The following is a 16,265-nucleotide window of genomic DNA, read 5'->3' as shown; positions in this document are numbered from 1 at the left end:
CCCCGGTTCATCACAGCTGTGGCTGCTGCTATGTCTCTTCAAGTGGCTCCACGGTGCCCTCTCTGGTCCAGCCAGTCTGGCTCCTCAACTTTGTCAAGACTGCTGGACTCTGACCCCTCACGCTAGATAGCAGGGACTGCCCATCCCAGTGGACGTATATCTTTCCATTGTCCTGTTCTTGAACCCTGTCATCCTGCCAGCTGATTACCAGCCTCACCCATGACCGCATCCGCCTCCACGTGGTTTACTCCCCAGTACTCAAACACTTAGATTACCCTCTTGCTGCTGCCTGCAACCAGACCCACCACTCCACTGTTGTCACTGGCACTCGCCTTCCAAGTCTGGAGCAGCCAGAGAGGCCTGACAACCTCTCCTACCTTCCCCACTTGGCACTGAATTCTCAGCTCTCCCAAAAGAAGGTACGCTACTCTCGTGATAAAAAATCAGCAATAGACAACTGATTTTTTAAAAGGAATCTAAGCCTTCTTTGACTGCTTCTACCATGGTGGGGCTGCCTTGACACCGAGTCTGTCTGTTCCATTCAAAATTAGCAATCCATCTCAGCCTCCTGTCAATCCTCTGGTTCAACAGCATTGGCTGCCCTTTGCTTCAGAAATACTTCCTTTATGCCTCATGACATGATGGTAACTGTGGGACTCAGAAGAGCTGGTTCTTGCTCTGGCTTTGCAATTAACTAGTTATGTGACATTAGGCAAGTCACTTTCTCTCTCTAGACCTGTTTTCTCAGGTGTAGAACAGGCGATGATAGTAAGAGCTTTCATTTGCAGAGTACCTTCTGTGTACCAGGAGCTGGGCTAAGCTTGTCACTCACACTGGGATCATCCCAATGTTACAATGAAAACACAGGTGTCTCCTAGCCTTCCAGCCACTTCACAGTTGGAGGATCCAGGAGAGAATACATGCACGTGCTCTCCAAGGTAAAAGGCAGGACTGAAATGTTCTGAGAACAATACACTTATACACACATCAAGCCCAAACCCTTAGCAGACTTTGATGTTCTAGAAGAAACTACGTATCTCTCTTCTGCAGATTCCTTAATGCATTTGTAAGACTTCTTTATGACTATACACAGAGTAAATTTTCTCTCCTTTCAACATCCCTAAGCTAGACTTGAAGTCTATTTTGGATCTTCACAAAGTGAGAATGAATATTAGAAAGCGCTTTTAACAAGCTCTCCCTGCTGTGCTCCCTCCCCAAGTGATCCATGCAGGCCTTACGCTGCAGTTACCAGATGGATTCAGATCTTTGCCCCGGTGTTCCTCTGAATTGCCTGCTCACCGAACATGTGTGTCAACCTGGATGTCTTCCAGGTGCCTCAAAGGATGTAGCTACCACTAAATTCATGATTGCCCCACCCCCAAGCTCAGTCTGACCCAGGGTTTTCTATGTCGGAGGATGACACTATTTTCCCCTCTCTCTTGCACTCTTTATCCAGTAATCAACATATGTCATTGATTTCACTTCCTAACTACTTCTTGAAGCCATCTCCTCTCCACCCTCTCCATCATTACCGAGTCTAGGTTCCCACCTATCTCTCAGCCTGACAGCAGTAACACTTTCCTAACTGGTCTCCCTATGGCTGCTCTTGCCACCTCCTAGTCTATTCTACACTGAGCAGCTCTAGTGATCTTTTTCAAATGTAAATCTGACTGTCACTCCCCTGCTTCAACCATAATGGCTACCCTTTACTTTCAGGATAGACAATACAATCCTTAGCGTGGGGTAGAAGGTCCTGCCCGGCTCAGCCCTGCCTCCCTCCCAGCTCTCAACACCGCTGCCACTCTGGCCACCTTGCGGCTTCACCCCACTGCTTATTCCCTGCCTCTGGCTTCACGTTTGCTGTCCCTTCTCCGGGAATAACTCACTTCGCCTCAGTAATTCCTATTCACCTTTCAGAAGGTGACTAAATCAAGCTCTTCTTTGTAATACTCTTCTTGGCCCCTGTACTTCACCTCTCTGGCATTTATCAGCCCTGAAATTAAACGATAGTGTAATCAGGCTTCTCTGATCTCTCTCCGCAGGGATGTAAACTAGCATGATGGCAGGACCCAGTCTATCTTGTTCACCAGGCATCCTCAGCACCTAATCACCTGCAGGGCCCCATCTGAGGGTCAACTAGGGTTGACCAACAAAGAGACAAGCCACGTCTTCTTTGTCCTCTTTCAAGAGTCTGACCCACCTCTCTCCTGCTGGGGTCCACACCCTTAGGGAGCTCCTCCACAGGCTTGTTCACCAGCTGCTCCAGGGGGAAGATGGGCAGAGGCCCAGCACTGAGGTCGCTGTTGGCATTGAACATAACCACTTTGGAGCTTATGATCTCCTAGGGAAGAAAAGGAAACCACTGGTCACTTTAGTTGGTATGTGGCTACCTCCCAGGCTGCCTTTCTCTCTGAAGTTAACAGTGGTTCTAGGGCAACACCTTCAAGAAGCCTCCCATGACCCATCCCACCCCAACACACACACACACACACACACACACACACACACACACACACACTCATAAGAACACAACACACTGGGGGGGACCCATGAGCTAACAGCTTAGTACTCTGTATCAGACCAAAGTCAGTTGGTGCAAAATGACTATTTTGTCAACGACTTATTAACTTCTTTGTGGCTTCCCCCAGAGTTTGAGATCTAGCATGGATATTTATGACCCCCTCTCTCTTATCCATTATGAAATTGTCATCCACAAATTCTCTTAGCCTTGACCTATCTATACTTGCCAATCTGCACTGTCAGTCCACCAGGAAGGGTTTATGGAGTGCTACTGGGTTCTAAACCTGTTGATTACCCCAATGTGTTGGTGAAACTGCTCTCAGGTTCTGGGTACATTTCTGCAGAGTTAGCTCTGTCTTGTTTCCCCTGTAAGCCTGTGAACTTCTCAAAGGAAAGGCTTTGATTTCATATTCCCATATCCCAGGCCTACAGGCTCAATACATTTCTGTTAACTCACTGCAAGATCGAAGGAGTTGCAATTATTCTCCCTGGAGAAGGGATCCCAAGGGTGACAGCGTGTAGAGAAATCATTATTTCTCAAAAAAGTGTAGTCCATGGACTTAACTATATCAAATTACCTACACCTTTTATTTAAAACAGGCAGATTCCTGGGTGCTAACCCAAAGTCTACAAACCAGAATCTTTGGGAATGGGGCCTTGGAATCTGCATTTTAATATGCCTCCCATCACCCAGACTTGTATGCATGATAAAATTTCACTAGGAAATGGAAGAAACAAAACTGCTAGAGCCATTGGAGTTAAACAGCAAGAAGAACTTCCATGAGAAGTAGGGAGAAATGGGGAGGAAAGCACAGGACACTGGCGTCTTCTCTGGAGAATTCTCAGCTCCCACAGGTCTGACTGCAGCTGACCACTGCAGGGCCCAGCCGCCCTGGCCCAGACTCACAGCGCTGATCTGGCTCCAGTCCGGAGAGTTGTTCAGCTCTGCCTTCAGGTCCTCATAGGATTTGGCATTCTGCATATAAAGTAAATAACAGATTAAACCTGGGTCTCAGCAGAGGGGACAAAGGGCCATTTTCCCTCAGGAGTGGAAAGAAGGCTGCTCTGGAGCCTGGTGGTGTGAAGGAAAAGAGGCAGCTCAGGCTGAGGCTGGAGAGGGTTCCCTGAAAGAGGAAGTCGAATGGTGGGGATGGAGACCCAAGGGGCTGCCGGAACAGAAGGGGAAGGGCAGGCTGTTTATTGGCCCCTGCTCAGCCTGGCATGGGGATGGAGAGGAATACGATCTTTCCCACCCACAGAGACCAGTGTAAGCAGCCACAGGCAGCGTCCAGAACCTGCCTACGTTGTGCAGACTCTGGGGACCAGGTGGGCTCCTCCCTGAGCCTGGAGGGAGCCCTGCCGCTGAGGAGCGAAGGGACCATGGCTCCCTGAGAAGCCCCATCTCCATATGCCCGGGCCGGCACCGAGCGTGGCACACCAGGAGTTCCATTATGCTGAATGAATGAGACTGAGACAGAAGCCAGCGCAGACTTGAGGCGAGGAAGGGGCTACCAGGGTTACTGACTCGAGGCACTGAAGTGGGCTGGGGAAGATCTGGAGTCTAGATTTGCTGCCTTGACATTTGTTTGACTCCACCAGCCCATGAGCCAAAGAATTAAAAAAAAAAAACAGCTCATCTCTTGTGCCAATTCAGAGTACCTGGGGCCATCAGGACAGGCTCAGTCTACCTTGGCATTTCTCCTTTCTTCAGAAAACCTTTCCTACAGCTCATTCTGAGGACCCGCCCTCCACTCCCCTCTGTGTTCAGGAAACATCTGTGGAAGCCTGACGCACGGTCTCTCAGGTAAGGACAGCACGTAGACCCATTTTGCTTAGAATTTAGTGCCTGAAAGCCATTTGTCTGTCCTTTAGAACTGACGTATTTCCTTTCAGCTGGCGGGAGCCACTGGCGCCGTCTCATAGAAGGTTGCTGCGGGGATGAGAATGTTCCCTACCTGCGCTGTCCAATACGGTAGCCACAGACCACGTGTGGCTGCTGAGCACTTAAATTTTGGCTAGTGAAGAACTGAATTTTCATTTTGTTTAATTTTAAATAGTCAGTACAGCTCTAACCTATAAAACCCAGCAGTTTTGAGCTAAGTACAGCACACAGACAAGGCACTGTAGTTAGCCTTGGTTTTTGATAGACTTCTTCCCTCTCTCTCAACAGATGGCATCATGGTCTTACTGCAGCCTTTTTATTCTGAGCCCCCTGGTAACCCCTTTATAAATAAGCAAGTCGGATATCCCAAAGGGACAAGAAAGGCCTGTGGGAGTCGGCCCTGCCTTCAGGGGTGTGCCACAAAGAAGCCACCTAGAGAAGGACGTGCTGGGACTACTCACACTCCACTTGAAGGGGTCCCAAGCAAGGAACCAGCCCGTGAAGGTGGGGGGCTCATAGCCCTGCTTCACCACAATGATGGGGGTCTCAAGGTCACGGCCACTGGGATGGGTCTTGATGTATTCCTGCACAGTGGTGGCTGCGGCCTTCTTTTCCTCCTCATTGGCGTGCTTCCCGATCCAGAAGAAAATCTGTCGCACATCCCGGGAGCTCAGTCAGTCCTTCCTGTGCTCCCCAGCCCACGGGTCTCTGCCTCAGTTCATTCCAAATGTCCAACAGTGGAGCCCTGACCCTGCCACTACCCAGCCAAATGACCCAGGACAGGCCCCACTGGCCTTGATTTTGCAGCTGGGAAATGAGGAGGTTGGACAGATGCCCTCTACTTGGATATTCTACAAATATGTGTGACTTCCAGTCTCTCCAGAGCCCAGGATTCTCAAAATGACTCCTGCTGCCACATGAAATACATAGGACTTTGGGAGAGAAAAGTTCTGCCTGCCCCGCGTTCCCTCTGAGCACATTCCTCCCCACTTTCCTTCTTTTTCTTAGGCTCCTGGTGTTCGTACCATTCCCAGGGAGACAGTACATGAGGGCCAAGAAAATGCTGACACTTACCTAACCCTAAAGCCACTCTTTCTTGGCCCTGGGGATTGGAAATGGGTGATGAGGGGTTCCCCAGGCCCTCCGTCCTACCTCGTCCCAGACATCTAGCAGGAACACATCGTCCTCTTCCAAGTCATCCTGATTAAAGTCGGGGATCTCTGTGGCCAGGAAGCGCCCGGTCTTGTTGGAACATTCAAAGAGCCTTGGGGTGATGACTAGGTTTTCTTCCTGCAGTCTACAGGATGGAGAGAAGGTGGTGTTGGCAGGAGAAAGGTGAGGGGAAAGGAGAATCAAGGACATAGAACTCTGAGGGGGGGACTCTGGCATGAAAAGGCCATGTCCTAGCAAATGCTTTGTCTTATGATTGACAAAAGGGTCCCCTTTTGTCCCAAGAGTGCTCTAAGGGAGAAATTCCCACTGCTTTTCCAGACATGCATTCCAGTTGCTCTTCCATAGCCCTGTTAGGAAGTTCTTCCTGATATCTTTCCTCTATCCCTCCTGCTGCTACTGTAGCACCTGCCCTTTTGCTTTTGAACTGGGGAATAGTGGATCATGGATATTCTTTAGAAAAATCATTTGAGGCCGGGCGCGGCGGCTCATGCCTGTAATCCTAGCACTCTGGGAGGCCAAGGCGGGAGGATGGCTTGAGCTCAGGAGTTCGAGACCAACCTGAGTGAGAGTGAGACCCCATCTCTACTAAAAATAAAAAAAAACTTAGCCGGGCGCCGTGGCGCATGCCTGTAGTCCCAGCTACTCGGGAGGTTGAGGCAAGAGGATTGCTTGAACTCAGGAGTTAGAGGTTGCTGTGAGCTAAACTGATGCCACAGCACTCTAGCCTGGGCAACAGAGCAAGACTCTGCCTCAGAAAAAGAAAAAGAAAAATCATCTGAAAGAGGTGGCTGGTGCTCCTCAGCGTCCCAGGTCTGTGTCAACACCTAAAGGCAGGGACTGGGCTCTGGCATGTTCTTCCTGAAGGGCAAGCCTATAGCCCTGTCCCTCTCTTTGAGCTGCCTCCTGTGGCTATGGACTCCCTTTGCCAAGGAAATACCCCTCCGGGCCCTCGCATACCATGGTGAGCAGCACAGACACAACTCCTGTGCCAAGAAACTTCAAGGGCATGGGCTGCCTCTTGTTCATCTTATAGCTCTGGGGGCCTGGCACAGTGCCTGGTGCACAGAGTCCTCAATCCGTGCCTGCTGCAGGCTCTAGGTATGGAGGTGGAGATGCTGCAGCCTCTGCAGGTGAGCTGCAGCGAGAGTTACCTCTTGCTGTTGGCATAGGGGGCCTTCCCGCCCAGGGCCATCCAGAAGTTGTCTGGCTCCTGCCCTTCCACCACCACTTGCTTCTCAGTCCGGGAAATGATGTCAGCAACCATCTTGGCCATCTCTCGCTCATCCCCACTACAGCCCTGGGAAAAAGGGGGGGTCGGCCAAGCTGGGGGAGACCATTTCTGGTGCCATCCCATCCCCATTCTTCTGCTACATTCGCTGCCCAAAGTTCCAGGGTCTGCAAGGACTCTCCTGGATCAGGACCCTGAATACACAGCCAATGCAGGGACAGTTTTCCCATCCTCTCCTGCCCTTGACACTCCAAAGACTAGCAGAAGAGACAAGGGAGTCTACACTCCTCTTAGAGGGTGGGAGAAGGACTCCAAGAAGCTGTGAGTCCTCCTTGCAGAGACAAAGGGAGAGGCAGCGACAGGCACAGATAGTGAGAGAAAGCCCAAGACATAAAGACACACCAACCCTGGGGCAGACAGGGGTGGCCAGAGACACACAGAACAACAGAGATGATTCAGACATAGAGGCAGAGAATCTGAGGATGGTCAGAGATGGGGCAGAGAGACAGACCCAGAGCTACGGAGGAGGGAGACTGGGCCACAGAGGCAGCTGGGAATGGAGCAGGCAGGATTCAGTCAGCCAGCTCTGAGACTGCGTGGTTCCGAGACCCACTTGGGGATGGGGAGACCTCTAGGCCCTGCACACACCTTCCCACACCATAGGTAGCAGCAGGACTGGGTCCTGAGGATGAAGACATCATTGGAGTTGAGGGAACTGGCCCGGGCTAGGACCTCAAAGGCCTTGGTGTTGTTGGCACTGGTTCCCCGGACCTGGAACAGCCGTGTGGAGGGCATAGGCTCCAAGTTGTTGGCTCGGGAGGTGCCTCCCTGCAGGTGTGGGGAGAAGGCAGGCAGACAGAGCAGGAAGAACTTAGTCCAGAAAACAATGGGGCAGGAGAGGGGCACAAAGAGAACCAGAGGAGGAGAGGTTGGGCGGAGTCTGTCTGCCCCTCTGGGTCCTCTGATACCATCACCAGGCTAAGTCCCCTTCCCTGAGGACCTCTATGGGCAATCCCAGATGACTGTATTCACACTCCCCTCTTGACTCAACTTTTATTTCTAGCATTTAACCACACAGTGCCTCAGACTGTTAGTTCACTGCTCCGGCACAATGGTGTGCCATCTTCTCCTCGCTGGGCGAATTGCAAAGGACTATGTGCTGAGTAGATGCTCCAGAAGTAGATTATTGCTTAAATGACTGCACGTGATGTCTACTTCATTTTGTTGGAAGGCACCCATGCAGTTTGCCCATGGGCTTCATTTAGGCAAATTGAGCCAAAATAACTTCCTTTTTCAGGCAGAAAATTCAAGGAGTTGGGGAGTGGAGGGCAGACGTATTTGCACGTGGCGAGGGCTCATTCCACGTATTTCTAAAGTAACCAAATGGTTGTTCCTGTTACTAATTCCACATAGGTGATGGAGCCTTTGATGGCCCTCTGCTATGAAGAATGGGCTTTACCCTCTGCCCCGCCCCCACCACAGCCCCCTTCCCCGTCTCCTGGACTCCCACCCCTCCTCAGTGCATACTGCCAGGTGCCTCAGTCCAGCAGCCACACCTGGTAGACCACCATTTGACCCTTGAAGATGGCCATGAGGTGGGGCGGCTCCTTGCCCATTGGAACCCGGATCTGAACCGGTTCATCATTATACTTCCGGTCCAGGATGACGGCTTGATAGGCCGAGGCGGCGATTTCATCCTGGCTGGCATGGCTGCCCTGGGATGAGCAGGAGGGAAGGCAGGCGATGGGTCAGCCCCCAATCCTGACCCCATCCTCAGCCTCGGCAACAATTTCATCCCCAGTTCTGACCCAGCCCCAAACCCAACTGTTTCCCCACCAAACCCGACTCTGGACACAGCCAAAATCCCAGCCTGACCCACACCTCAATTCTGACCCCAGCCCTAGCCCAGCCCTGACCCACCTGCAACCCCAGGCTTGACCCCAAACCTCCTCTCCTCCTTCCTCAGGGAAGCACCCATCTCCCCGCTCCCTCACATCTAGACATGGAAACCCAAAGGCAGAGTAGGTGAACAGAGCGTGCAGAAGGAATGAAAGGAAAAAGATTGTGAATGGGGGTACTTAGTAGGGTCTCACAGCCGAAGCAGTCCTAAGATAGAATGGGCTGCCTCTTGAGGAGCTGAGCTCCCCATCCCCAGAGGTATTCAACCCAAGGATGATGGCCATTTGGCAGGAGTAGGTGGAAGGGGAAGCTGAGTTGGCTGTGCTCTGGGTGGGACAGGGTGGGGCCTGACCTGCCAAATGTAGAGCAGGTAGTGCTTCTTCTCGCCAATGAGATAGGTGTAGAGCAGCAGGTAACAGTCACCCCCGAAGAAGTGGCCTAGCCACTTGGAGTCCACAGGCACCAGCTCTAGGTTTTCAATGCGCCACACCTGGGGCCAGTGTCAGGGCGGTGTGAAGTCCAGGATGGGCTCCACCAGCCCTGCTCCACCCAGCACGGGCCTCCCTCCCCTCACACACCTGCACCTCTCCACTCCCGTCGTCTACCATCTTCTGCTGGGCAGCTACCTGAGGCTGGACATGCATGGACGTGGCATCAAACTTCACCTGCTCCACCTTGGCTGGAGTGGGGGGAATCATGACAGCAACTGTCAGCAGCTGAGGTCCTCCAGGTCCTCACAACAGCCCTGAGTGGTGGCTACAATTCTTAGACCCACTTTACAGACGAGGAAAGCAAGGCTAGAGAGATTCAGCAGGCTACCCAAGGTCACACAGAGAGAGAATGGCAGAACTACAACACAGAACCATATCTCCTCGCCCCTAAGGCTGCTGCTTCATCAGTGTCTCCTGGGGAAGCCAGGAGAGGGACAAGAACAAGGATTTAGTTTTGTTGACCTCCCCCATCCTGACCCCTGCAGCATTCAGATTTCAAGCTCAACAGTGAGCTCCACGACAACGATGAGGGTGCATATTCTCCTCTTATCCTCCCAAGCGCCTGGCACCGGGCCTGCCCTCAGCAAATATTGTCTGCTGAGACACGGAAGCCATTCGCTTCCCAGGGAGGCCTGACCCCATCCCAAATGAAAGGCAGGTCATTCTCAGCTCCTATTTTGTGAACAACTCGAGTTTGTCCATGTTCCCTCTTGTCCCCACCCCACCAGGAGAAGCCCAGAGCCAGGGTACGAGTGCATGGAGGAGGCACGTCAGGGAAGGAGGGTGGAAGCCAAGGTGTTCTCCCGGCCCAGCCCCTGGATCCCAGCTCCCCCTCTGCCATGGCCTTGGCCCTCACCCACGGAGCCCACGGTGTGGGTTTTGCCCAGGCCTGAGGTCCGGCCGGGCACGGTCCACTTCTGGAAGAGCTGCTGAAAGACGGCTGACTCTGCCCCATCGTTCTGCACCTCTATCTGTGTGCTTTCTGGGTACTGCTTGGCTTTGATAAAGTTCTGGGAAGAGAAGGGAGTTGCTGGAGGCCATGTCCCTCCCCCAGCCCTCACCCCCAGGGTAGCCCAAAGCCTGGCTCTAACACCAACCAGACCCACCAACAAACCTACCTCTGGTCCCAAACCTTAACCCAACCCCAATCCCAATGCTCACCCCAAACCTAACCCTACTCTCACCCCAACCTTAAGGTCAAAACAGACACCATCTCAAACCTAACACTGGCCTCAAGCCTTATTCTGGCCTCAACCCTAAATCTAACATGAGGCTGACCCCAAACCTAACTCTGATCCCAATCCCAAGGCCAAATCTGGCCCCTAGCCTGACCCCACCTCAATGCTAACTCTAATGCCCAGCCCTCAACTATAACCCTGAGCCCATGCCCCAACCCAACACCAGCCCCAAGCTGGTTAGGGTTACTAACTCCAGCCCCAGCAATGACCCCAAACTCTGACTTGGCCCAGGCCTCCAGCTGACCCAATCCCCTTTTGTAGAAAGGCCAGCCTCTATTTCTCCCTCCCCTCTCTAAACCCAGCTCGAATGCAGGGAGCTGAGAGCCCCCATCCTGAGGAGGCCCCAGGGTTGCCTGGTGGTTGGCTCCCTGGGATGCGGAGAAGCCCCCAAATGGCTACAGAACGGCCTCTCCCAGTCCTCCCTGGCCTCTGCCTGTTGCTGTGCTCTGGCTTGAGCCCTCCTGCCCTCCCCTGCTGCTGCCTGCTTCACCTCCCCCGGCTCTGGCCCTCATCCCGGCCCCATCTCTACCAGCGCCTGGCTCATGGCGCCCTGCTTCTCCTCCTTGCTGGCGTTCTTCCCCCTCCACACGTAGATCTTCAGGCCTCCCTGGTCCAGGATGTAACAGTCCTAGCGTGGGCAGGAAAGACCCAGCCGAGAGTCAGGTGCTGGGGTGGCGCGCTGGAGCAGCCTCACGTGCGAAAAAGCCTCTTTCCCTCCCAGTGCCCTGGAATTTCTCCTGCTTGGGGAGAGGTGGCTGCTGTGGGCTGGGGGCCTCCAGATCCTCTCACCTCGTGACTGAGCAGGTCCTGTGTGAGTGGCCGTGTGGCAATTTCCCGAACCACCAGTTTCCCCGTCGAGTCAGACACACTGCAGGACAAAGGCCAGGCATAGGTGGGGAGGGACCCAAGCCCCTCAGACTGGCTCCCCAGCCCCGGGAAGATCCTGCCGCACACTCACTGGTACAACTTGAGGGTAGCCTTGAGTGCCGGCTCCACCACGGTGTCAGGCACGGCTGCCTTCAGCTCCCCGCGCTGGCCCAGCACGTGCTTCATCACCTCCATCAGCTGCGGGGATGCAGATTCGTCCTCCCCGTCCACCACGCCCACGTAGGTGCGCCCGCCTCGCTCCTGGTCTCGGATCTCCTTGGCCAGGGTCATGCCCTGCAGGAAGGCCCCCAGTGGCCCATGAAGGCTGGCGAGGGACAAGGCAATGCCTGCCACCCTACGCCCCACCAGGCAAGCCCCAGCTCACCCACAGCAGCCACAAGGGCCGAGGCACCTGCCCAGCTTTCCCCCTCACAGGGGCTGAGCTTTTCAGGCGCGTGAGGAAACCCGGGGAAAAGCGGCAGGGACAGCAGCATTCCCCGTGGGCCGGCTTGCCGGGCCTGCAGCTTTGACCGTGTTTGACATTTGTGATTTTTGACTTCACAGTTTTGGACAAGAGCTGACGCACGCGCACTCACACACACACGCACACCACACACTGTCACGCGCGCCCGACTACTGTCCCAGTTCCTGCCTTTGAATCCCGGGTCGCCTGTCTCTCCACTCCCCCCAGGCTGTCTCTCCGAGGCTAGGGCCTCTGGAGATTGCAGATGCCCAAATTTCTGTCTCAGCCCAGCTCTCTCCCAACTTGTTTGTCCCAGTTCCAGGAAGACAGCCTCATTTTAAGGTGACCACAATGGAACGCTCTGTTTTCCCCCCAAGTCTGTGGCTTTCTGATCTTTCCCACCTCAGGAATGGGACTCTGACCATTCCCCTGGTTTGAGTTTGGCCTCCCTTCTCTCTCCCTTCTCCCTCTTCCAACACACAAGTACTTCTGGTGGATTCCACCTCCCAAGGCCGGCCTGGGCGCTGCCCCTGGGCTTCCCCTAGATGGCTGCAGGGGGTCCCCGCTTCCCTTGGTCTCTCCCCTGCCCCATCCCTACTCAGAAGTCACAATGACCTTCAATGGCCCCCCTGGCACTGAGAATAAATCCCAACCTGCTTGCACAGCCTTCTGGCCACACAGCCTGCCCCTGTGAGACCCACCCAACTTGCTCTGCTGCTCCTGCTTCACTGGGAGACCCTGGCCGGCCACCCTCTTTCCTGCCTTAGGGCCAGCTCCTCCCCACTCCCCCGTGTCCCAGAGCCTCCCCTGAGCTCCCGGCGGCTGGCCATCCCTCCCGTATACTTCTCCAGTTATTCCCTTTACATCTGTCTCCCCCGCCCCCCACCCCGGGACAGCCCGCTGGAGGCCAGAGCAAGGGCAGGGCTCTGCCCATTTCATTCACCCCTGAGTCCCAGAGCTTGGCACGGGGTCTGCTGCACTGCAGGAACTCTTTCCATCTCAGTGGATCAGCTGCAAGTACACACATGCAAACTCCAACATGTGTGCCTTTCCCATGCACAGGGAGACAGCTCCACCTTCAAACACACCGTCGCCAACAGTCAGGGGCCAGAGGCCTGGGCTGGGGCCAGTCTGGGCAGGAGCAGGTGGGGGCAGGCTGGGATTTGAGGGTGTGGCGCACAGGTGGTTTACCCTGAGTCTCTCCATGCGGTTACTCTCCGGCCCGTTCCACTGGATGATGAGCTTCCCGAGGTCCAGGAGGAAAACATCTCCTAGGTTGAAACTCTTCCAGGACATCTCCACCTGGGGAGCCATGGGGGAGGAGGCTCAGCCCCCAATAAGAGCCCACTCGTCATCCACCATCCTGCCCCTCCTCCCTCCTCAGCCCCTGCCCTCTGTTCTTAGTGGGGCCTCAGAGCCCCAGCCACTGCCCCACTGGGGCCTGCCCACCTCTCCAGCCACCACGTTCCTCTTGCCCTTGACGTGCAGCAGCCGCCGAACGTCGTAGGAGTTGGTCTCCACGTGCTTCATGCCGGAAGCTACGCCCCCTTTCTGGATCCTGAGAGGAGAGGTGAGCTGACCCAAGGGAGGGGGCTGGGAGGTGTACCAGGCCCCTGCCCTTCCAGGTCCTGGGCTGCCTGGCTGCCAGTGGGGGCATCTGACGGTCAGGCGGGCACTAGGTGAAGTGGACGAGGCACTTGGGGTGCAGACCTTACGGAGGCACCAGTGTCAGGGTCCTACAAGTGCAAGGTCGGCCTGCGCTTGCCTTTGCAGGACCCTGACGGTGAGAGCCTCCCACAAGTCTGCACCCTAGATCCTCACTCACCTCACCCTAGTGCCTGCCCTGTGGAGGGCCCTGCCAAGATGGGGTGGTGGCACGCGGAGAGTGGCCAACGTGGATAGGGACAGGGCCCCGAGGGCAGGGGAATGAAGTGGAAGAAAAGAAGGGAGAGGTGCCACTCGAATGCCCACAGGAGTGGACTACTGCCGTAGTGTGGGACAGGGGAGCAAGACAAAAGCGGGGGGCTATGGCTAACTCTCCTACAGGTCAGGAGCAACTCAGCTCCAGAGCGTGTGTTTCCGGGGAAAAGCCAGGGGGCCGGAACTTCAACTTGTGCGGAAGAGCCGGCAGCCTGGGTTTTACTGTGCTAGCCCTGCTTTAGAGAGGACGAGGCGGCCATCGGCCTGTGGGCCAGAGGAGGGTTGCTTAGGTACTGAGCTCTCCAGGGCACTCCAATGGGAACCGATGCATGAGGGTTACAGGATTTCAGAACAGTGTCTGGACCAAGCACAAAGCAGTGGCAGAAATAAGGGTGGGGGGTGGAAAAGGAAAGAAAAATCACCAAAATCCCATGAGGGTCCCCCTTGCAGCTCCCCACATAGCCTCAGGTTCCCTTCCCGGGCCCAGGTCACCTCCACTGCCCAGGTCTTCTCCCTGCGCTGGGTTGGGCCCTGACCTCCCCATCCCACCGCTAATACGCATCCCCCCCAGCCGTAGTGCGCCCCTCCCTACACCATGCCCTGCTTGAAGTAGCCTCGGAAGGTGTCGCTCTCATTGCCCTGGACCTCACGGTGCTGGACAGCCCGGCCCTTCAGGTAGTCGTCCATCTGTGTGGTGTAGATGGCAGCTGCCCCCTGCTCATCCTGTGACGAGTCCTGGCCGATCCAGTAGTGGATGTCATAGGACAGGTTGTTGCCCGTCTTGTGGATCTAGGGAGAGGGGGTCCAGTGTTCCCGGGGCCCTGGGCTCCCATAGCCCCTCCCACTCCCTGTGACCTCCCGCACGTGCGCCATCTGGGAACACAGGTGAGCCCGGCACAGGGGAACTGCACTGGCTGGCGGTTGGGAGCCCTGAGTCGGGGCCCAGCCCTGCCACTGACTCTGAGACCTGGGGCAAGTGCTTCCGCTCTCTGGGCCTCACTCGCCTCCTCTCGGAAATGACTTGCTTGGACTAAAGCAGCTTTTCCCAGAGTGAAGCGAGTGGACCATGAGAGGTCCACGAGGTGATCAGGTGGTGTACAAGCAAATGTAGTACGTGAAATTTTTGTGTGAGTATTTTACAGCTGCTTTCTAGGTGTGATGCATGGCACTGCCTTCCATTTACAGCAATGTGTAGAGTTATAGTCTTAAATAAATATATTTAAAATTTAAAAGTGAGTCAATATAAAGAAAAATAAAAATACAAATGCCTTAACAGCATAAGTGGTACCAGGGTGTGGTGAAAATCAAGGTGACATAAAGATTACTATGGATTTTGGAAACATGGACTCAAGTTAGGGCAACATGGCACCAGCTCAGGAGGTCCCCTAAGACTGAATCCACAGAAGGTCGTCTCAGCTGGGAGCTCAGCCGGCTCTACGGCAGGGAGAGCCTCTGACCCTGTAGAGCGACCACAAGGCTGGGCACCTGGGCACACCCAGTAAATCCTGTCTCGGGGAGAAGCCAGGCCAGCCCTCCCCTGCTCTCCCCAGGCTGCGTCTCCTCAGTGGGCTGCGCTCTCTGCTCGGCCCCTGTCCGGCCGGCGCCCACTCACAGCCAGGACTACGTAGCAGTCACCATCAAAGAAGGTCCCAAAGGTGCTGGAAGGAACAGGCACCATCTTCATGGCCTAAGAAGAGAAAGAAGGTCAGAGGGGGCTGCTGGACCATGCAGGACTCCCGAGGCCTAGGAGGAGGAGGGTGACCAGGGGAATGGGTGTGAGGAGGGCACGAAGAAAAAGAGCAGGGCCCAGGAAGGAAAGGAGAGGAAAGGAAGAGGTAAGAAGGAAAATGTGCGCAAGGGGCAGGAGAAGGGAAACAGAAGGAGGGAAAGGAAGAGGCAAGTGAGGAGGAGGATGGAGGACGTGCAGAAGAAGGATGAAAGACAGATGAGGAAGAGATGGAGGGAAAGGAAAGGTAGGGAAGGCAGGGCAGGGGGTGTGGATGATGTGGGAGGTGAGGGCAACAGGCAGGACTGCAGGAAAACAAGAGCAAGCCCAGGACTCTGCCTTCCCGCACTCCACCCAGGCCCGCGAGCCCCCCACGCCCAGGCAGGGCTCACCTCAATCCTCCATATCTGCAGCCCCGGGGTGGTGGTGTTGAGAGAGCCTTTGACTTGGGCATTCAGTTCGGTCATGGTGAGCGAGCCTAGGAGTGAGGGCACGTGGGAGCAGGGCCGAGGGGGTGGAAGCACCCAGGTTCCAGGTGCTGCCCCTCCAGCTGGGTGGCTCTAGAGATCTCCCAATAGTGCTGGGAGGTGGCAGGCTCGGGGGCTGGGGGGAGGAGGGCAGTTGGCGCCCCAGTCTAGCTTCTGATCCCCGAGGGCCCTGCCTCCAGCCTTCCCACCCAGCTCTGAACTTGACATTCTTGCTCCAGAGTCTGCCCGGACTCCCTGCACCCGCCGACTGAAGGCCCCACTCCTCAGCCTGGCACTCAAGGCTCTTCTGTATCTAGCCCCAAATAAATTCCCCTTTTGAAAATGTTTTATCAAGGCCACACTTGATTAAAAAAATTATACAGATTTTTTT

At 55.0% G+C, this 16,265-nt stretch overlaps 1 protein-coding gene across 1 annotated transcript in view; it reads right to left on the bottom strand.

The window, feature by feature from the left end:
• Positions 1-15,907, bottom strand: part of VIL1 (villin 1) — a 19,239-nt gene extending 3,332 nt beyond the window's left edge. The window contains exons 1-18 of the mRNA XM_012642596.1: positions 15,800-15,907; positions 15,294-15,368; positions 14,274-14,470; positions 13,211-13,319; positions 12,953-13,063; positions 11,390-11,592; positions 11,221-11,299; positions 10,961-11,059; positions 10,050-10,203; positions 9,281-9,381; positions 9,055-9,192; positions 8,360-8,518; positions 7,452-7,631; positions 6,727-6,872; positions 5,555-5,699; positions 4,864-5,052; positions 3,428-3,496; positions 2,201-2,341 (exon numbers count right to left, since the gene is read on the bottom strand). Coding sequence (XP_012498050.1) covers positions 2,201-2,341; positions 3,428-3,496; positions 4,864-5,052; positions 5,555-5,699; positions 6,727-6,872; positions 7,452-7,631; positions 8,360-8,518; positions 9,055-9,192; positions 9,281-9,381; positions 10,050-10,203; positions 10,961-11,059; positions 11,221-11,299; positions 11,390-11,592; positions 12,953-13,063; positions 13,211-13,319; positions 14,274-14,470; positions 15,294-15,368; positions 15,800-15,874 — 2,370 coding nt within the window. The 5' untranslated portion in view covers positions 15,875-15,907. The remainder of the gene's footprint in view (positions 1-2,200; positions 2,342-3,427; positions 3,497-4,863; positions 5,053-5,554; positions 5,700-6,726; positions 6,873-7,451; positions 7,632-8,359; positions 8,519-9,054; positions 9,193-9,280; positions 9,382-10,049; positions 10,204-10,960; positions 11,060-11,220; positions 11,300-11,389; positions 11,593-12,952; positions 13,064-13,210; positions 13,320-14,273; positions 14,471-15,293; positions 15,369-15,799) is intronic.
• Positions 15,908-16,265: the final 358 nt, after the last annotated feature.

The sequence above is a fragment of the Propithecus coquereli genome, unplaced genomic scaffold (genome assembly GCF_000956105.1).
Source record: "Propithecus coquereli isolate 6110/MARCELLA unplaced genomic scaffold, Pcoq_1.0 Scaffold18, whole genome shotgun sequence".
Classification (NCBI taxonomy): Eukaryota; Metazoa; Chordata; class Mammalia; order Primates; family Indriidae; genus Propithecus; species Propithecus coquereli.
The sequence above is the reverse complement of the archived record's forward strand: the minus strand, read 5'-3'. Positions and strand labels throughout refer to the sequence as shown.